Source organism: Octodon degus, unplaced genomic scaffold, assembly GCF_000260255.1.
Source record: "Octodon degus isolate 3935 unplaced genomic scaffold, OctDeg1.0 scaffold00012, whole genome shotgun sequence".
NCBI classification, from domain to species: Eukaryota; Metazoa; Chordata; class Mammalia; order Rodentia; family Octodontidae; genus Octodon; species Octodon degus.
This window is the reverse complement of record NW_004524588.1, coordinates 6,459,861-6,482,187: the sequence shown is the minus strand read 5'-3', so window position 1 is coordinate 6,482,187 and position 22,327 is coordinate 6,459,861. Positions and strand designations below refer to the sequence as shown.

The window sequence follows — 22,327 nt, the reverse complement described above, 5'->3', positions numbered from 1 at the left end:
TCCTCCTCCTCCTCCTCCTCCTCTTCCTCCTCCTCCTCTTCCTCCTCCTCCTCCTCTTCTTCTTCTTTTTCCTTTGTCTGGTTCTAAACCTCTGGAGTCTTGTCAACTTGGCTGCAGGACCAAAAGCTTTTTCTATACTTGTCTTCAGACTCAAATTATATCCTCAGAAAATCACAAAAGATAATGTATCCTTGAGATATTTACTAAGTCTTAGAGTATAGCTAAATTGGGGTGCAAATTCAAAGAATAAAATTGAGTATAGTACCTTGTCATATCCCCTAAAAATGGCTTTTCTTGTCTCTTTTTATCCTATTGGAAAAGAAAACTGAACAGTAATTAAAGCTGAACCAACTCCAAATTGGATGATCAGAAACTGAGGAATTAAATGAGGTCTAGTTTGCAAAGAAACGGCAAATTGTGCCCCCGAAGTTCTATTTGTGCTCTTTAATTCCTTAAATTCATGTTCTCGTATTGCCACAGATATTTGTAATGTGACAAATACGAGGACGTGAAGGAATGACTTACTGAGTCATAGCAGCTTCGTCCTGTGGCCACTATTAAGCATTTATGTAAATCAAATTTCTTAAAATTGGTCCCTCGAGGTGCTGTTCTTGGGACAATAAAATAGAAAATTGATTAAATCCTGACTTTATAAAAACCAACGTACTGCTCTGAAAGTACTGTCTGCCCATGCACAATTTTTCTTTCCTGTGGCCACGGAGAGGGGAAGAGGTGGCGTTCTTCTCTCTCTGTGTAATTCAGGTGAGCTCACCCCCCTGAGCATGGGCTGGCAAGCGGATGTCCTTGACTGTGCTTTAGAGTTCAGGCCTCTTCACTGTGAGTTTTCTTCCCATTTGGAGAGCACCTTTTCTGCAGGAAAAAATGTAATCAATTGTGAAATTATAATATATTTTCTGTTGCTAAGTTACAGCTACTTTCAACTCACAAAAATTTCCTGCTTATAATATTCACATCTTAAATTTTAAAATGTTTGCTTTACAATGTATGCTCAGAAGTTAACTTCTGTGTGCTCCTTTTCAATTTGTGTATCTGAAGAGAAAGAACTGTGTTCTAGGCTCCAGAATATGTCCGTCCATTTTCACTGAATAAGCAATTTTAGAAGAGGAATTATTGAGAAGCCTTTCTTGTAACAAGTTATCATTTTCCTGTTGGAAAGTGTTTTCCATTTAATGATGAAAGTGGTTATTAGAAGGTTAAAAAAAATGAAAAACTCCTGCTAGCCATTCTAGGGGATTTTAGACCCTGACCTTTGTTGGAAAAGAGGTCAGGTAGTGGTGATTTAAAATGCATGAAAAATGTAATCATCCCTACAAGAGGGACTTTATTATATTTTATTGCTACTATAATAAATACATTTAGGACGAGCCACAGCTAAGTCAATATCAGGTGATTGTGTTCAGAACTAAAAGGCAAGTTGGTACATAGTGAGAAATGTAGGTGGCTGTCCCCATGCCCTGACTGCCCCAGAACCCACAGCAGCCCTCTGCAGGGGTGTGTGGTTTGCACAGTTAGGCATCTGCCATTGTCACTCCCTACCCTGCCCTAGTTCCCTGTCACCCTTGGGAGCTAATGATTTCACAATGGCTGACCTGGCCGACCTTGCTGGACTGTGTTCAGAACTAGGCAAAAGTGTGGTAATGACTCGCGAGATTTCTTGGCCTCCTTTGGAACACCCTATAATAAGAACATTGTCTAATCACACTGAGTGTGTGTTCACTCCAAGGTAAATAATAAACTGAATTAAATGAGCTCAGATATTTAAATGTCTGAAAATTATCTGTGTCCATGTGTAAAGGACAGTGTGGCATCCAGCTGTCCATTCCGAGGGCATAGTGTAACATGGGTATTTTGTCACCAACTCTGGGCCACCAGGGACACACCCTCTGCTCTGTCTGGACTAATTCAGCCCTCTGTCAACTTCGTCCTTAGCTATAGTAGCTATCTAAGCCTTTTCTGAAACTTTTCCAACTTCAAGTAATTCACCCCAAGGAATTCATAAACAGTTGAAATACCAGAGTTCAAAAGATTTAGCATCTACCAACATTTTCCCATCGTTCATTTTATGTAAGGAAATTGCAGGAGTCTTGTATGTGACATTGTTGTTTTCCTCCCAGTATGTATGCTTGTCCTTGATGACTTTGAAACTATGGTGCTCAAAGAGTGCAAGAATCTTAGCCCCTTCTCTCAGTGGCGTCCCCAGAGAGCTCAGTCTTCACTGTGCAAACTGTAGAGATGATATGATTCAACAGTGTCTTATCCTGGATGCTTTCCTGTCAGAATCAATGTATCTATGGTTTTGGCCCTTCCCTTAACAGTATATCTGATAATAGTGCTGTCACTTATAAAAATTATAAATGATGTTCTTTGTAAAATTTGAAAATAAGATGAATGACTTCCTATAAGTCTAATATGTAAAGTTCAAAGGATTCTCAGTGACAATATTCACTTTACTAGAGTGCTATAAATGTGTATCTTAAATGTAAGGAGCAAAAGTTAAAGATTTTTCTTCTTGCCACCAATTTTGTTGGATATTGGTGTTATAAATCATATGATACTAAATCATCTACTCCTGAAATTTCTCATGAAGGAAGATACTGCTTTTATACCTGGTTATTTTTAGAATTAAGCCTTGGCCTTTGCACTAATTATTTTTCTTATATAGGATTTTCTGACCAAAAGGTACCACCCCCATTTCATTTGAATAACATAATAGGCAATTGTTTGAAAATGAAAGTGTTTTATATTTAGTGGAGAATTCTTGACTGTGCGTGCTCATTCCAAGCGTTTTGGGTGCTTCTGTAGGTGGGCTTGGTGGTTCTCTCATCTTCCCTTCCCTGTCCTTCAGCACTCCAGTGCGTCGGAGTACCCTCCAGCCGACCCATATGCGTTCAATAACAGCATCTACCCAAGAGGGCCCCATGTGGACCAAGTGGACACTGCTGCTGCTTATAAGCCAACTCCTAATCGCCATGCGGACAGGTAACGTACAGTGGCCTCCGTCTGGAGAGTAGTGCGCAGCTGTCTGAGATTTAGCACTAATGGAACAGCATCCCTGTTGTCTGCCCCCTCTTTCAAAGTTTTTTTTTACATATTATTCATTCATTTATTTATTTTTTAATTTTATTGAGAAATAAATAGCTATGAGACAGTTTCAAAACAGGTTAGTAGGACAGTTACAATAATTAATACATTGCATATTTTTGACTTCATAGTGGTTATTTATAGTACAAGATGCAGACATGATATCTTGTCCAGATACTATTAGAACGAATCTTTCTTCTCGTTGAGTTAAGAGAAAGTAGCTGTATATCTATCCTAACTGTTTTGTATATACGGGTACAAAATGGCCCCATTTATATCCCCCTTCGTGTTTAGTTTTGTCAGAGATGGGTATTCCATTGCCATTTCTTTTCATGATTTGATGAAGTTCTAGTTTTTCTCTTACAGAGCTAGCTTGCTTTGCTTTGCTTTGCTTTGCTTTCTTTCTTTCTTTCTTTCTTTCTTTCTTTCTTTCTTTCTTTCTTTCTTTCTTTCTTTCTTTCTTTCTGTGGAACTGGGGATTGAACTCGGGCCCTTGAGCTTGGCAGGCAAGCGCTTATTCTACTCAACTATATCCCCAGCCCAAGAACTTACTTTGATGAACAAAAGATGTTTGCATTTCCAGTCTGTAATTCTCCTTTAATGCAAATGCCTTTGGATGACCTTCCCTGTCTTTTTGAGACAGGGTCTCACTCTGCAGTTTAGTCTGATCTTGAACTCGTTTTGTGGCCCAGGCTGGTTTCGAACTCACAATGATTCTCCTGCCTCAGCTTCCTAAGTGCTGGGATCACAGGCATGAGCCACCATGCCCGGCTCTGACTTTCTCTTTTTGTAGGAGATACTTCTGACAAAAATTTGTCAATCTTAAGAAGAAAGAATTATCTTAAAACTTTTTTTTATTAGTGTACACTAGATGGGCTCTAAAGAGCTTTCCAGCTCTGTAGCTTTTAAAGGCAGCAATTTCCATGTTTTCCTTTCCAACAAAAGCAAACCAACCCTCCTTGAGATAGAAATATTTGAACTTGGTGTAACTGAATGTTTGCATGCCTGGTCATCTTGTTGCACTTTATCTTTACTGTACAGCTTTATATTTTGTTGTATTTTTATCTCTAGAAGGTAATATGGTCAGAGATGGAGAATTGAGATGGAAAAGAAATAAAGGAACTCAAATGGGTTCACTTTTTTCTTTTGGTCTTATTTTGTAGCAAGAGGCTTATGTAAAAATCAGCACATAAGCCAAGAAAGAGAAAAAAGTGAAAAATTGGCAGTGGGGTTTTAAGAGAGCTGTTCAGGTGAAGCAGAGAACTTGTTCTAGAACTTTCTGATCTTGAACGACTGTGACTTTTGCATGACCTTTATTTTTAGTATAGTCTTTTCTGGTTAGATTCTGAGGATGGTGTGATTTACAATTTTTGTTTTGTTTTGTTTTGTTTGTGGTCAGATGTGACAAAGAAATAATGCTTAAGTAATTAGCATGGAAATTATACAGGTGTTGCTCTAAGGGCACTAATAACATTAAATCAAGTAACAAAAGTCAGCACTGGATAACGTGTTTTGAAAATACCACCATGTAAATAACTACATAATTAGTTATCGTACATACAGTGAAGGTCTGTTTTAGAGCCAAAACATTGTTTTACTGAAATTCGTGATTGACTACTCACCCTATATTTTCTTTCTTCTTTCCTTCCATCTTAGATCTCGATATTCTAGAGATTATTTCAGATCAGTAGTCCTTACCTTTTCTTTGTGCTCTGTTGCTCCTACAGGGTAGGATGTTTCCCATTCAGAAGGCCACTTAGCTACACTTGGTGTGTGTTCAGTGTTGCAGTAGACATTGCTAGTGGAAAGTGGAACATGCTTTTGTAGCACACTGTCATCACTCAGTGAATGTATTAGATTAGTTAAATGACTGAAGAAGTGCATGGTAGTGTGATAGTGTATCCAACCCTACTACTTCTATGACCACTTGCAAATCTAGGAGATGAACTATTACTGATACACTAACTTCTGACATTTATTTGGTGAAGCTTCTCACGATGTCTTTTAGTTCATTTATTTAGTTTTTATTTTTATTCTTTTAATTAGTACAGGATCTACAGGGTCTCACTACACAGATTGGACTTGTAGTGATTCCCCTGCTTTCAGCCTCCCAAGCGCTGGGATTACAGCCATGCACCACCATGCCCAGTCTCAGTCGCCATCTCATCGCCGGGGTAGGGGCTGACACAGCACACTGGGGATTGAACTCTGGCACTGTGCTCTGCCTAAGCAGGCACTTTAGTCCACTGAGCTATCTGGCTGGCCCTTCTCATGATGTCTTTTAAAAGTTTATCTTGATCCTTATGGTCTTTGTAGAGTATTAGGGATGTGTGCCATTGTTTCACTGACTTACTTGTAGCTGTGTACACTATCAACTTTCTAAGTGGAATTATGCAGGTCACTTAAATTAGATGCAGGTAAGATAGTGTTTTTATTAAAAATTTAATTTTGAAATATAATATAGAATTAAGAAATTTAAGAGTTAGGGGTTCAGGGATATACCTCAGTAGTGTAGCATCTGCCTGGCAAGTGCAAGGTCCTGAGTTTGATTCCTGGCACAAAAAAAGAAAAAAACAGAAAGAAATTTAGACTTGGGATAAGAAATAAAATTTGTCAAGTATATAGGTTGACATTATGACTGAGTTGCAAGTTTGTCTCTGAGATTCCTGGCTGTCAGCAAAAAACAAGATAACACAAAACAAAACAAAACCCCAGAAATATAATCATTTGCTATCCTTAGAGAAAAAAAAAAGTATGTATCAGATCATTAGGGTAAAGAGTGCTTATCCTATTTTTTAAAGTCTCAAAATTATATGTCTCATGGAACATTATATAGTGTGGGAGAGGAGATGTGAAAGATACTGTTTTTTTTTTCTTTCTTTTTTTGGGTGGGGGGGAGGGAGTAATACTGGGAATTAAAGCTAGGGCCTTGAATCTGAGCTACACCTGCAGCCCTGTTTGTTTGTTTTGTTTTGAGACATAGGACAGCTAAGTTGCCCAAGCTGGCCCAACACTTGCAGCCCTCCTGCCCAGACTCCTACTGAGTGGAGGCCAGCATGCACGACCATGCCTGACTGGGGGACACTGTAGTATGTTTTACCCACACTTTCTCCCAAATTCAGAGAAGGCTGGGGTTTTGTAAAGATCCTTTCAGTAATCTTTGACAAACAGGGAATTTAAGCAGAATATAGTACAGAAAATTCCATGATGGGACAGTACACTGATAGTGGTCAAAATGTAGCTGCCCCAGAAGAATTTTTAAGCAACACAGTGAGTACTGAATAGATTGCATGTTTCTGGTTCCCTGGTGGTTCCCATCTCTCAGCTGGGTTTAGTAGGAGCTAGGATCATGGATATATGGGTCATTAACGTTCAGAATTGCTAAGAAAATTTGTCAGAACTTGAAAAATTATCTGAAAGTTCTGGTAGGGTATCAAATACAGAGAGCTGTGGAATTTGCTTCTATAATTCTTATCATTAACCTTGTACTTTATTATATGACAGATTATGTAGGTACTATATGAAACATGTTCATTATTTAGTGAAATCACCATGTCATTTGTTGAATTTAGAGCCTTCACCTTCAAAAGATTATCGTTTACTGCTATTCAGATGTAATTAGATTTTTAGAAATAGTCTCAGATTCCTGCTCTCTCTACATCTGGTTTATATCAAGCCACATATCTATTATTACAAATCAGAAACACAGATGCCTCTGTTCTGATACATTGTAGGTTTCTTAGGAAACTTTGGTTTATCTGAAAAATTGCAGTGTATAATTTTCCAATTGATAGCTGCAAGCAGTGTCATATCCAGGCTTATTCTACAGAGGATAAAAAACGGATTGTAAACCACATACATGTGCAAGTGCTAAAACACTATACACTGGTGCCTCGATTCACACACTTGATTTGTTCCATGGTTTGGGGAAGAAAAAGGCCATGTTCCTGTTCATGTCAGAAAGATGGCCATGGTCATGTTTGTCGCCTGATGTAGAATTTGCAGACAAAAGCAAAATTTTCCCAAATGCTTGTTTGTAAATGAAATTGTTTCCCCCCCAAAAAAAGTTGGTGAACTTAAATACCACTGTATATGTAAATGTATATTGATATATAAATATAGAAATAACTTATTTCTATAAATATCTGAAGTTAAAACCAAAATGATTCCAAGAAGGGTGGGGATTACATTGAACATAGGTTTTAAATTTGCATTACTAATAGAAAATAATTAGTAAACATCATTTCATTTTGCTACCTTTTTTTTTTTAATATAACAGAAATAGCCAATAGGTAGCACAGGTTGTCCTTGATCCTTTTTGCTGTTCCCTTCTCCAGTGGAGCTGCTGTCTAAGAGATGACAAATATCTATAAGGGAAATCTATAAGGAAATATCTATAAGCAACGCCTTTAATGATAGATACCACAGTTGTTCTCCCACAGTCCTGGTGGATCTAGAGTGTGGTAGGCCACGGGAATGACTAGTTGTTAGGGCAGGATACCAAACGTTTTTAGTCTCTATTTTCTTTCTCTTATAGTAATGTGTAAATTAATGTGGGGGTGTAAATTCAGGATGTTTGGGGATAAAATTAATAAATGCTGAAATAATTTATTATTGAATCCTCTGAAGAAAATACTAACATTGTTATATGTAAAATGTCTATTAGACTATTAAGTTTCTATTAGATTATTAAATCTTTGTAACACTGGTTTAATAATTAGAAGAGGTAATGGGGTTTTGTTTCTGTTTCTGTTTTGTTTGGTTTACGGTGATCAAATTCAGGGTGTCTGTCCCACCACTTGTCAAGTGTTCTACCATTGAGCTGTTCCCCTAGTCTGATATTTGTCTTACTAAAGAGTTTTCATTTTAAAAAAATAGGCCACATTGATTCTTAGTATTCCTAAAAGTTTGCAGTGAATTACATTTTCATTTACTTATTTATTTTGAAGTATTATCCTTAATGCACACCTTCCCTTATGATTTGCATAACTGGCTAGAGCTTTCTTAAAAATTGGCATCTAGTCATATTTTTAAAAATATATATTTATTTGGTTAACAGATATTGTTTAGATTAATTAAGTTGACATAGAACATAAATTCCACTTATATGGAAATAATCTTAAGTCTCCATTAGTTTTTCTATGAATTTTATTGAGAAACAGCAATGAAACAGTTTCAAAACTGATTAATAGACAGTTTCAGTTATTAATACATTGTATATTATTGTCTTCGTAGTGGTTATTCATAGTATAAGATGCAGACATGACATCCTGTCCAAACACTATTAATACAAATCTGTCTTCTCGTTGAATTCAGAAAAAGTAGCTGTATAGCTATCCTAACTATTTTGTATATACAGATACAAAATGTTCCTTTCTTTGTATCCCCTTGTTTTGATTAGTTTTGTCAGAGATGGGTATTCTCTTGCCATTTAAATACTGTAGGTGTGTGAATTCAGCAAAATAATCCAATCTAGACCAGACATCCATAATAGTAGTGGGTTATCCGTAGGACTGGCAATGTCAAAAGTTGACTTGAGCCTTTTATAGCACAGCATATTAATATAGCTTTACTTTTTATAACTCATTTTTATACTTTTCTGCTGGATGGTTAAGACTAAGATAAAGCAAGAACTATATAACAAGAAATGTAACTTTTGTATCTGACAAGGTCAGTTAAATCCCCTCAGGATTTAGCCTGAAACCCTGTACCGCAGTTTGTAGATCCTTTGTCAGTGTCAGCCATGTGGATGAGTCATGGCCATTGCTTGACCAGTTTGCTCTTTGTGAAAGCCTGAGAGAATGTTTTCTCTCCATGTGACTCTCCTTAGGCACACTCCACTCCATATCACCGATCACTTTCCTCTGTGGCCCCATAATCTCCTTGATCAGAAAATTTTGGACACAATTGAGTTACATGATATTATAGGTTCTCCTATGTGCTGAGTCCTTACTGACCTTGGAAGGCTAGGGCCAAATGTTGCAGCCCTTCTTTTTTTTTGATTTTTGGTCTGCAAACTTATGTTGTTAACTTTCCAGAAGAGAAGCTTAATGATATTATTACCCTATAACATAGGCAGTTGAGTCTCTATTACTTTTACAAAAAATATTATCCTTATTATTTTGTAGTAGAACATGATGATGAAGGAAACAATATCCAGTATGTGTATTTACCAGATAGAGTTCCTGGGTTTGGATTCTGGATCTTCCTCAGTAGCAGCCAGCCTTATGATTTTCTATGATTTGTTTTTGCCTTAGCCTAAGTGTATTCTTTTTTCATAGTATGAACTCTGAAGTTCTTTATATTGTCACATTCTGTAAAACATAATAAAGCTAACATCGACTAATTTGTCAAAAAGTGTTCTGGTAGGATTTGGAATGCCTTAATGTTTGCTTTTGTTTTCAACCTGTAGAAAGAGCTGGCAGAATGATAATCTTCTTTATTTTTATAGAAATTATGACCCACTCAAAACACAACCCAAGAAATATGCCAAATCCAAGTACGACTTTATGGCAAGGAATAACAGTGAGCTCTCGGTTCTAAAAGATGATATTTTGGAGGTAACACAATTTCACTTTTTTCTACTCTTAGCAAAGTGAATCTAGTTTATTTCTCTTGCTAAGCCTTCCTGAAAGAAATGATGAGGTCAAGAAATCATTCTTTATATTATGCCTAAGAATACAGTGAATGAGTATGTACATTTAGCAGGAGTAGTTGCTTTATTAATTTAGCTGACCTTGTAATGGCTCCATGAGCACACATAGAAACTAGAATATGAGGGATTTCTTGTCTTACAGTATTGCCTTCTCTTTTTTGGGGCTTTATTCATTTTGGAACCAAGGCTAGTTGTCAATTCAGATTTAGACGTAGCACAATACCCTAATTTTATTTTTTATTTTTCTTAGAGCAGAAATGATCAGCTGTACTGATTTATTTTTAATTTCATTTCCAAGAGTAAAAACAAAAAGCAAGAACAAAAATCAGAAACAAAGACAGAAACAGAGTAGCGTACAATAAATATGTTTCAGATTTTCAAAACAAGAATAGCTGATTAACAATAGTTAATATAGTATCTATTTTCTGTTGCTCAGAGTAACAGATATAGTTATGTAAGATAGAACATATGATTGCATGTTACTACTTGCTCTCATGGAACCTTAAATTTTCATTGTCTCCCTTTTTTCTTTACCTTTTTTAAACATTTATTTTAAAGAGAGTATAGTAATAATTGATACGATATTAGAAACAGTACACATTTAGAAGACCAAGATGACAGGTATTCAAGCATGGTTGTAGTATTACACATTGCTGTCCTTGATGTAGTTGCTTAGATGATAGATATTAGCATACAAACCTTTTTTTTTTTTTTCTTCTAGTATGCTTACAAAATGTACACAGCATTTTATGAGCTAATGATATTAGGAATAGTTTGCTATGGCACCCAAATCTCTGTCTTGGGTTATAACTAAGAGTTTATCTTACTGAATCGATAAGATGAATAATTGAGTACATTTTGTTAAAAAAATGATTTTTTCATTTTTCCATGGCAAAGTAGAAACAGTATGAAATAGTTCTCAGGGTGTCATTTTATTGGCCTATATGTACCTCAAATAATGGAGATGTGTTCTGGGGAGGTGACAGGGATGCTGGGTAGATTCACTGCTGTTATGCATATTCTATGCTAGTACATGTAATTCTCAGTTTAATTTCTGTGATCCATTTAATAAAAAAAATACATATGCCCACCCATCAGAAATGGAAAAAAAGAATATTGAAGTCTACAATTGAAAACTGAGCTTCATTCGTAGGTGGGCTTTCTTATGGAAATGGTGCCTTCCTTTCCTCACAGATACTTGATGATAGAAAACAATGGTGGAAAGTTCGAAATGCAAGTGGAGACTCTGGGTTTGTGCCAAATAACATCCTGGATATCGTGAGACCTCCAGAATCTGGCTTAGGGCGTGCCGATCCGCCTTACACACACACCATACAGGTAATCACAGTTTCTTAGCAACACTTAGTACTTACTGATTCTCAAATCCATCACTCACCAACAGAATCTAAATAACTTTTGCATATTCATGATTTTGTGATTGAGTTGGTCTTACAGTTGAAATCAGTGGTGGGAGACATAGTGAAGAATGATACATATACTTTCTAATTTATTTCAAGAAATGTTTCAAAATGGTCAGCACTAAATAACTGCTTTTCCGAATGGTTTTCTCCCCTAACATTTCTGACATTGTCAGGAACGGCATACCTGTCTCGTTACCCACAGTACTCCTCTGCCCTGGTCACCTCCTGCAGGACAGAGGGTGGCCGTGGAAGGGTGGCAGGCGTGTGCTGTAGTTTGTCAGTTTTACCAGTTTTGTCTTCAGCATCTCTTCCCCCACCCCATATTTTAGGACAGGGTCTACAGGGTCTCACTGTGTAGATCAGACTTATGGTGATTCTCCTGTTTTGAGCCTCCCAAGTGCTGGGATTACAGGTGCACACACCACCATGCCCAGTCTCAATCGCTGTCTCAGCATGCCCCAGGGGGCGGAGCTGGCATGGCAGGCCCTGGGATTGAACTCCCGGCCCCTGTGTCTGCCTAAGCAGGCACTTTAATCCACTGAGCTATTTGGCTGGCCCTGCCTTAAGCATCTCTTGAGTGTCCTGCCACTAAACATGTGAATGGGCACTCATTGCATGTTAATGCATGAGTATATATATGTAGTTGGGTTATAACATTTTTCCTCTCTTGAATTTAGGGTTAAAATATATTTGTGATATGGATTTGCTAGATCAGGCTCTCCTTTCTTGATCATGGAATACTTCTGTAGGTCCGTGCCACATTTCCATACTCAGTGACCCCATTCATCTCACTAACTGTGACACCTGCATTCACTTCCTGCCAAGCCCTTGGGGTTTCAGACCTGAGAGGGGCACTAGACAGTGAGACCTCGTACAAAGGACTCTCCTGTGGACCAGCAGGAACCTGGAAGCCTTCTTATTCCCCTGGAAGAATTTTTTCTGTTTCCAGAGTCTTGAAAAAAGATCACGACTCCCTGATAGTGTGATGGATTCCTGTAGAAACTCCATAGAATATAGAGTAAAATGGTTCATTTTTATGCTAGGTCTGGGCTTGGAAAATACTAGATTGTTCAGACCTAGAACTGTGGTCAGACTTCTGCTGCCAAGATAAGTTGCTGATGCCTAGAAATGCCAGGGCTCAATGGAGATCCTGCTTCTGGCCAGAGGATTGTTTTTGTTAGAATCCTTGAGCCGCGCAGACACCTAAAATAACCAGTGCCTAGCTTCTACATATTGATAACCTAAAGTCATGGCAACAGAAATTCTGTTTGCTGTGGTTGTGTTTTGCTGGGTCTGATGTGCGTATGTACTGTGTATTTATTTTGTGTTCATCATTTGTCATCAGCTACTGATGCCAAAGAAGGAGTTTGAGTTATTCAAGGTATGACCTGCTCCATCGCCCATGAGTGTTTGAAGTGAATTTATCTTCTAACTTAGGTTTTGTACTTTTTATTTCTTAAATTCCTACTTTCTGAGTTTGACCTGATATACTGTAGGCTTCAGGCTGCTTCACAAATGCTAGATCTTCATTTTTTTTTCCTGTGAAGATCTTCATTTTCTTTCCTCATCCTTGAACAGCGACGGAATATCTGCCATACCTCCTTGGGATATATAGGTTGCTTTAATGTTTAATACTTATGAAGCTATAATAAGCACCATTCACAAAGGATATGAAAGTATCATGGTAAATAATGTCATGTATGAGCAGAAGCCATGAATTACAAACAATAATTAAATATGTTTTTGCCTTTGTGCATAGTTCCTAGGAATAGGCAAACTCAAAAAAAATAGATGCTTAACCTTACAAATAAATTCTAAGTGCCTTCCTTCACTGGGATCTCCTCAATAAGAACCCAGTATTTCTTCCCTTTTCTCATTCACTAGTCAAGTTTTTTAATCCAATTCTGATTCTTGGCTTGAGCTATAAGTTGATTTTCTGTTTAAAGCTCACATCTGTCTAAAATGGAACCAAACCAATTAGTACACTATGACAGGAAGAAAGAAATCTTGAAAAACGTAAAATCTGTTCATCGTTTCTTTAACGGATCCTTGCTTAATGTTTTTGTCAACTTTTGGCACAACCAAGAATTCTTTTTTTTTTTTCTTTGAGTGCTCACAAGTTTCAGGGGTTTGTTTTGCTACTTTGTATAAATGGAAACTTGTGGTCCTTTTGAGGATTGCTTAGTTTGGCTACTTTCTTTTAAACTATTTGACACTGTCTCATTGTCTTCTGAAAATTTTTCTATGCAACTCTGAATGCAGTGATACATGTAGAAATGTGTTTAGCAGTTGTGTGTGTGTGTTTGAGTGTGTGTAGTGTTTAGATTGAAAACCCTGCTTTTAAAACTTATTAAAAAGCAATCTGCTTTTCAACACCTCTTGAAAACTTTGGGCTGAGCCCAACAAAATCACCAAGATCTTACAAAATTTTAATAAGTAAACTTGACAATCTGCTATCTGAGGTCTGACACAAATCCTGCTCTAAAGAGGATTCCTGTTCTCAAAATATACCAGTTTAAAAAAATAACAGGGTAAGATGGAAAAGAAGACATTCTTGGAGATATATGCTAGCCATTTTTATATTATAGTAGTGTCACAGATACCTCGATCTAAAATATTTAAAGAAAACTCTTGCCACTTAGTTCATGATAATAATAAAGGTACAACCACATTTATGTAGATTCCAATGATCCCCAAAAGCCTTGCCTTATTAAACTGATTTGGGTTCCAAATCATGTCTTATTCATCTTTTCTTTCACATATTACACCAATATTTATTGAGTGCCAGCAGCACCTTGTGTTTAATTGACGGATCTATAGAAAGCATAGCTCGGGGCCGATCCTCCCTAAAAATCTACTGCTAGGCACGAGGTCCCCAAGTCACCCTCCACTATGGCTCTTCCCATCACCTTATGCTGCTGTGTTAACTCTTCTTCTCTTCAGATACAACCCATGCCCTTTGCTCTCTCTCACCTATCTCCTCTGTCCACTGATAACAAACACAGAAACTTCTTCCTGCAAAAATGTTCAGGCTCCGGTGACGCACTGCAGCCAGCTGCCTAATGATTCACTGGTGACGCTGGCTGCCATGCTCAGGGAGTAGTGGCCTTGCACTTGGAGCAGATGATGCCTGTGGCCAGGCACGTGCTGCAGCAGGCATTCCAGCACTTCACAAAGACTGATGCATTTAATTTCCACAGCGACTCTGTGACACAGGCACATCTCCCATAGGGGCCAGGGATATAACAGCGAGCTAACTACTAGGATGGGAGCCCAGTCCTCTGAACTTGGAACCTGTGCTCTGTGTGCTCTACTCCTCTGGGGAATATGGTTTATAAAACTTTATTTCTTTTTGCATAAACATGTAAGTTTTTACTCTTATCAGTGGCTAAACTGACATTTTCTCTGAAGAGCTTTACCTTACATGATAACAGCTCCATCATAGCTGATCATCATAATTTTTAGAATTAGATTCTTGCCTCATGTATCTATGTCTTGTATCTCACCCATTCTTTCATGTTGTCATTTCAGCAAATAGCTCAAGTTGTATGATTCACTAAAAAGTGGACACTGTGTACACAGTGGAAATAGAAGCCGGGGATGTAAACTATTTCCATGCAACTTCTGCAGGTTACTGGGGATTTTTTAAATGGACTCTGGTTTTTAATCCACTCACATTTCTCAGAGAGAAGAATTACGTTCAGATCCTGGCAGTCCCTGGACAAAGGGCTCAAGTGCACCCTTTGCCAATTGTTCTCACATTTTGCTCAGCAATTCTTTCAGATGGCAGGGGTTCTCATACCTGGCACCAGCAGTGACTAGGTGTTGTTGAATTGCCACCTGATGTCCCTGAGAGTCCAGGCTGTTTAGTATCCTCACATTTGGAGTGATTTTTAACAGCTCACTACAGACAGATATTTCCACCTAATGTGTTCCCTCATGGTTTAACAAGTTTTAAAAATAAAAGAGAGGAAACTACTAAAGAATTTATAAAAGATATGCACCATTTTTGTAAAGAAAGATTAAATGAAACCACACGGAAAAGGACCGAAATGCTTTGGAAGATTTTGGTGGAATGCTGTCTTTTGATTAAAAACAATTGCTAGCCTTGCAGGATGATACATCCCATAATCCCAAGTGCTCTGGGTGGCTGAAGCAGTCACTCAAGCCCAGCCTGGGTGAGTTGGTGATGTAGACTGTGCCTCAGAATTTAAAATTAAAGAAAAGCTGAGGATGTAGCTCAGAGCAAAGGCCCTGGGTTCCTCTCAGTACCCCCTCAAACAAATGACGGATGGAAAAAAAAGGAAGTAAGATGAAGGAAAGAAGGAAAGAAGGAAGGAAGGGAGAGAGGGAAGGAGGGAGGGAAGGAGGGAAAAGAAATTGTTATAGAACAGGGCAACATATAGATCTTCAAGGTGTTTTCTCTGTACCTATGACTGACTTACCAATAGTCCCCTCTGTTTCTCTTGACTTGATTCTTAGGCATCTAGTACCATGATGGTCATCACCAGAATTGCCATTTGTCCACAGAGATTGTCATGCTCTCAACCAGCAGCAGGATCTACTTCCTCCCTGCTATTATTTCTAATATAGCCAGTGGCCTAAAGAAGTATTTTAGTTATTGTTAAATATTAAATGAATGTGGGTTTTTTTTTTTTACTGTTATTGTTAATTTTACTCTACCAAGATACAAATAATTATGGATCTCCAGTCTTTCTGGTCTTGTGAATCCCACACCAAGTTTTCCATGTTATCTATTTGCTCCTGATTATGAGACTATGGGAGAAGCCTCGCCTGTGTGTTGGTAGATGAAGGTTCTGACCCTAGTCCTGCTCCTAGCTAACTGCATGGCCTTAAAGACAGCAGCATTTGATTGTTCTGTGTGCCAATTTGTCTGGCTGTGAAGTAGAAGGGCTCTAGTTACATGATCTCTGTCCTCCACTTGAGCTATAGAGTCCTCTTGTTTTCTGTGTACATGTTTAAACAACCCTGATTTAAAGCCAGATGTATTTTCTAGAGGCGACTGTTAAATCACTGATATGACTAACTTCAGCCCATGTTACGTGTGCTTCAGCTCAATGCAGGGCTGCAGATGTGCTTGGCAAAGATAGAGAAGATTGCTCTCTCTTTGTGAAGTACTGGGGATAGAACCCAGGACCTTTGAACTGAGCTAATCCATCCCTAGGCTTTTTTGAACTTTGAAATTTTGTTTTGAGACAGGGCCTTTCTCAGTTGCCTACCCTGTGACCATCCTTCTCTAAAGGAATAGTTACTCCTTCATACTCTTCCAACCAGATCCACTTTTTGATAATATTCAATCCTTTAAAATTAGCATTTTAAAAGTTATTCTAAAAAAGACTGCTCATTAAGGCAAGGCAGGGTTTTGGACAAGGATCGTTACCTTCTTCTGTTGGTTAAGCAAATTGTATTGCGTTTAAGGTATATGACACGTTATACAGTGTAGTTGAGTGTGCAGTAGTCAACACAGCCATCATGCATAGAAATCTCACTGCGTGGCATGACCAGCTATAGTCTTCTCACTTGGGGAAACTCCTGAGCACAAGATGCGCTCATGTAGTGCGTTGGATCCTCCTACCTGTTCAGGAGCCATGTGTGTTCTTTCTTATCATACAACTTTCATCTACCTTTTTCCTTTCTCTAGTGCCCCCGTGGGGACCCCTGGTAAACACTCTTTCATTCTCTATCTCCATATATTTGACTTTGAGGATGGATACTTTTTTTCTGCCTCATGCACTGACATTTTCCTAAACATTTTTTGTGGAAACCACCCTAAAGTATATAATTACTGCCCAGCGTACCCATGTGCACAATTATGAAAATGTTCTGTTTAGACTGCTTTCAAGTTCAAAACCAAAGCCTGCTAGAACCAGGCCATGAATATACACCCCCCCTTCTGTAAAATTAGCTATTTTAAAAAAGCAGTACACTTTAATAGACCCTAATTACATTCTTTTAAAGTGTAAGAAAATGAACCCTATATTATAACATTTTAACATGACACTCTTAAGACTCAAATAGTCTCAGATGAAATGCTCCATGCTGTTTATCCTGTAGTGTAATCTATGGTAAATTTTATAAATCTAGATAAGAGTGATGGAAATTAATTATAAATTTATAAGCTTTTGCAGTGCTTGACTTATGTAATTTTGCTGTCAAAAACCTATTTGCTCGTGTTTTCTGCTATTTTATATAGATTGAAACTGATATTATTTTATATCCATATTCCGTTTTAAGTTTTTCATTTAATGTGATTCGCTCCATTTTCTTATTAGCAATTACTTGGCGAGCTGTCTGAGGTAACCCACTTGCTTCCTCCTGGCAATTCTTTTTAATATAATTTTTGGATTCAATCTCTGGACTTAACACCCTCCAAATGTTCCAGCTGTACTTAATTTTTATTGCAGAGTTCCAGAGAGACTAAATTTAGAGACCAATGTGTAATTCAGAGTAGGTTCAAATTTTTAAGAACAATTTAATTTTAATGGCATTGTTGGGCTTACTTGCATAATTTGCCCTGTGAAGCAGTGTCTTGCTTGAATGATGGTCTTATCTCGCAATAACTCTGTCTTACCCTTGAGAAGTTTTACTCAGCTTTAGTTGATAAGAAAAAGGAAGTCAATGTAACTTCATCATCAGTGCAGAAGTCAATTTCCTGTAAGGGCTAGGAGTTCTGAGTTATTTCAGAGAGAGACAGAAGGAATTATTACTATGGACAGAACTTTTTATTTGTGGGTGATCAGGGCTCAGGCTTAGGAATTGGCAGTTATGGTGCAAAAGTGAGTCATATCGCATTGATTGAGCTGCTCACTTACCCACAGTTGAGGGGCTTGGGGCCTTGTCAGTGCAATTGACTGGGAAGGTCCCACGCTAGCAGGGAAGAGTTGCTTAGGGTTTCTGGATTGGAGCTGTAGTGCTTTGGTACAGGAGGAGAAGGCTCCAAGACTTCCCCTAAGCTAAGGGTAAGAGGGAATCATGATGTATGTCCAAGCTGAGGTAGCTAAGAGGCAGACATAATGAAGGAAAGAGAAGGTGGTGGTGACTAGGAAGGACACAGAGGAGGAAAGTCATCCCCATTAGCACTGATTCTGCTTCCTCCATGTGAAGATCTAGAAGCCGCACACAGAAACACTGTCCTTCCAGACTTCTCAGGATGGGCTGCCGTGGTCCAGCAAAAGTCCTTTCTCTCACTTCCCATGGTTGGAAGAAGAGGGCAAGAGAGACTAGGGAGAGAGAAAAGTATGCAAGTAAACATCACTCATGCCATAAGTCATGAAAATCTTCCACATGGGTTTGGAAAGTTTCACAGACATTTTATCTTTTTTAAAACCTGTTTGTCTGTAGGCCACAGGGGTTGGGTCACTGTAGAGCAGGCGCAGATGAATGAAGGGAGGCAGCGAACATTTGGTGAGGCCATCTTTGTGCTTCACTGTGACAACAACACACAGTTTGGAATGTGTTCAGTTTGGAATGGTGTCATTGGATGGGCAGCCAAATATTGTCTGTTCTTGTTTTTTATGAAAGCAAAAATTAGGAACCATATCACAGAGTGTGGAGCTTGTAGCATTTAAAAAAAAATGCTTTAAAAACAAGCTCTGACACTTTTGAAACACTAATGTGAGGACTCGTTAACCCCACATGAAATGACATACAGGGGATATTCGTGTTGAGGTCACACTGCATAGGTGTGGGTCACGTGACTTTGGTGTGCGCTAAGTATATTTTGATGTTTGCTGTATTTTGATTTCTTTCAGTACTTATTGGCCCAAATATAGGAAGAGTATTTTGCAAAGTATAATAGTGATGCATCCTAATATGTGACTGAGTATGTTAGAAATCTTTCTAGCCCTGGAGCAGATGGGCCATGTGTCCCTGTCCCGTCTAACTTCGCGGTAGACTCCCCTCTCTGCTCCTCTTCCTCTCGCCCTGCCTCCTGTTGACCTGCTCCTCCTGAAGTACCCGGCACATTGCAGACCCCTCTTTCAGTTCTCCTTCCACTCTGCACCCCATCCCCTCCACCTTTTCCGCACTGACTGAGTAGTTTTGTTTTTTTTTTTTTTTTTTTTTAAGAAATAACAAAAAGAATGAGGCTCCTTCCCGTGCGGCTTCCACAGGTGGTAATCATTTGCTGTGAAAGCAACATGATGAGGGTTGGTGTGTGGGTGCCGTGGGTAATGGTTTAATGTAGAAATGATGTGTGCATGGTGTGTGTTTTTATGGTTTTCCTCTCTGTGGAAATTGGGAGGACTCTCTTCAAATCAATGCCATCTTATATTTGGGCCAATGTAGAGTTAAAAGTAAATACTGTTCTTATCAAAGGACCAGATTACCAAAAGGTTTTGCTTTTTTCATCTTACATGCTAAACCTAAATTTTAGAATAATTGAGATCGTGCTGCAGCAGCATTTCAACTTTACCTGAGTTAGAAGTCATTGCTCTCTACGACTTTGATTCTATGGAGATGATGTACCTTTTGAGAATTTGGAGCCTCTCATGATGCAGTTGTCTATTAGTTGCAATTATTTTATTTTGACTTCATGTTTTATTCTTGTGTATTGTATAAAGAATATGCATAAATATTTTATTATAGCTGAATACATGATTTAAACATTATTTGAAAGCATTGCATATATTATCACATCTGCTTTTTAAAACATATGCCTTTTCTTCAGTTCATTTGTAAACCACCCTAAATATTTAATTTAAGATCATATCTTTTTGTTTTTATAGCATAGGGGGTGGAATTTAGGATGTTGTCCATGTGAGACAAGTACTCTACCACCGAGCTCACCTCCCGCTCTAAAACTTCAGCCTCACCACCGTGCTTCCCATCACATGCCCATTTTCCGGTGGCAGAAAGAGTTGTGCTTTGAAACATTTAATGGCAACACTTTGGTATTATTTGTCTCTCAAGGCATAAGCCCTTTACTTACTAGAATTTGCCCCTTTAACAATAACCTGGGAGAAACCTTTGCATACAGCACACATGTGCAAGAAAGGATGCTTGGAGCTAGAGCTGTTGACTTCCAGCTCTATTAGAAATTATTCATAAGGCCGATTATAAAATAATCAAGAATTGTTTGACTAGTCTGGTATTGTGTGATTCCAGTTCCGAATTTAGGTTTCCTGTACTAGTTGCTCTTGGTGTATGCTTGCTACTCTGTGAACTTACATACAGACCTTGAACAAATGTCAGAATGTTTCTAAGATTTTGAAGGACTTGTATGACTATTATATCATCTAGGATAAGGTAGGTACATGTGTGTGTACACAGGTATAAATTTGTTATGAGTTTGTAACAGAAGTTTACAATTAAGCAGTTAATATGGTCCTGTCAGTGTGCACTTTGCTTCACCTAGGTTTATATATTTTTTAAAATTTTAAGTTAATTATTTGTCATTTTTTTAGAAACAACGGATGGAATATGGCCCAAGGCCAGCCGATACTCCGTCTGCCCCATCACCTCCTCCAACACCAGCTCCTGTTCCTGTCCCCCTCCCACCTTCGGTACCAGCACCTGTTCCTCTATCAAAGGTCCCGGCGAATATCACTCGCCAGAGCAGCAGCTCCAGTGAAAGTGGTAGCAGTATTGTGCGAGATGCCCAGAGACACAAACAGCTTCCTGTGGACCGTAAGTTTCCTGGGGCAAATTTCTCCTGCATTTAAAAAGTATGGGGACAAAATGACACATTGCTCATTAGTGATTCTGCTGGGGTGAAATCGGATGGAGTATAAACAGTAACTGTCATTCAGTGCTTGCATGGAACCTCGTAGATTGCAGGAAATTTTACCTAGTTTTATATCTTCTAAGTTATTCCTCTAAAAAGCCAGAAAGAGTCTCTCTTCTAAGGTTTGCATGTCTACATGTTCCATTACTTTCCTGTGGTTCAATGCCAACTCTAGAGACAGACATATTGGAATTCATACAGGGAAACATCACTTATCGGCCAAGTGACCTTCAACTATTTAATAATCCTCTGTGTTTTCCATCTGAAAGATGGGGCAAAATGATATCTGTTTTACAGGAAAATGGCAAAGGTTAGTGAGATAGCTCATGGAAGGAATTCCACGGATAAGCATGGAATGCAGCGGTCCTTAGCCTGGATGGCTCTCTTCTCCCTCCTCCTGCAACACTGGTGTTTGTCTAGCAGCACCTCAGGTGCTGGGCAGAGTTCATGTGTTAAGTATCATCCTAAACTGCACAGTATGGCCCCTACAGCAGTGTTATTTGGCCCAGAATGTCAGTGGTAGAAGTCAGGAAACACTGATTGATTCTGGTTGATGTCTGACACATCTCGAGCAGTCAGTCAGTAGTTGCGGCTCTTGTCATCGCTACCATCATCATTTTTCTGCTTCTCTTCCTTATATTTGCTATTGAAAATATTCATACATTGTCACACAAGCATGACACAATCACCAGCAATAGCAGTCTCAACTTTACCCTTCCAATTCAGATTTCAGGTAATTTAGACTTCAACTTTATATATTGATAAGCTAAATTTGATTTTTGTTAGAATGAAAACTATATTTAAATAAACCGAAAGAAAAGATATGATGGCCAGTTATGGATTATCTTTATCAGCATTGAGGGAGAAGAGTACAGATGCTTTGAGAACTGAAGAAAAATCTAAGCTAGCTTTTGTCTTTTCTTGGAGGAAACAGCATGTCTGTATAATCTAATGTTCAAATTATTTAAAAAAATTTTTTCATGTATTTGGTACAGAGTCTCACTACGCAGCTTGGACTCATAGTGATCCTCCTGTTCCAGCCTCCCTAGTGCTAGGATTACAGGTGTGCACTACCATGCCTGGTCTTGGTGGCTGGCTGGGTGTGCTCAGGGTGGGGCTGACACGGCATGTGGTACTGAGGATTGAACCCGGGTCCTTGTGTTTGCCTTTAAACTACTTTGCTTTACCTATGCCTAGTACATAAAGCTCCTAAAAAGCTAGAGCCAGAGAGATATTTCATATATCCTCAATATGATAAAAGTATGTTAAGGGCAAGTATGTGTGCTTGAATAAAATGTGTATCATTCTATCAGTGGAGCCTCTCCTAGGGTTTTGCACTCTGTTTTCTACATAAACATACTATTGCTATAAATTATCAATACCTTCCCACTCCTTTCAGTACTA

General features: G+C 38.4%; 1 protein-coding gene across 3 annotated transcripts in view; it reads left to right on the top strand.

Moving 5' to 3' along the window:
* Eps8 (epidermal growth factor receptor pathway substrate 8) overlaps positions 1-22,327 on the top strand; it is a 106,584-nt gene that overhangs the window by 74,964 nt on the left and 9,293 nt on the right. For all 3 annotated transcript variants that reach the window (XM_004626096.3, XM_023709542.1, XM_023709543.1), the window contains 4 exons: positions 2,867-3,000; positions 9,554-9,662; positions 10,952-11,095; positions 20,604-20,826. In XM_004626096.3, coding sequence (XP_004626153.1) covers positions 2,867-3,000; positions 9,554-9,662; positions 10,952-11,095; positions 20,604-20,826 — 610 coding nt within the window. The remainder of the gene's footprint in view (positions 1-2,866; positions 3,001-9,553; positions 9,663-10,951; positions 11,096-20,603; positions 20,827-22,327) is intronic.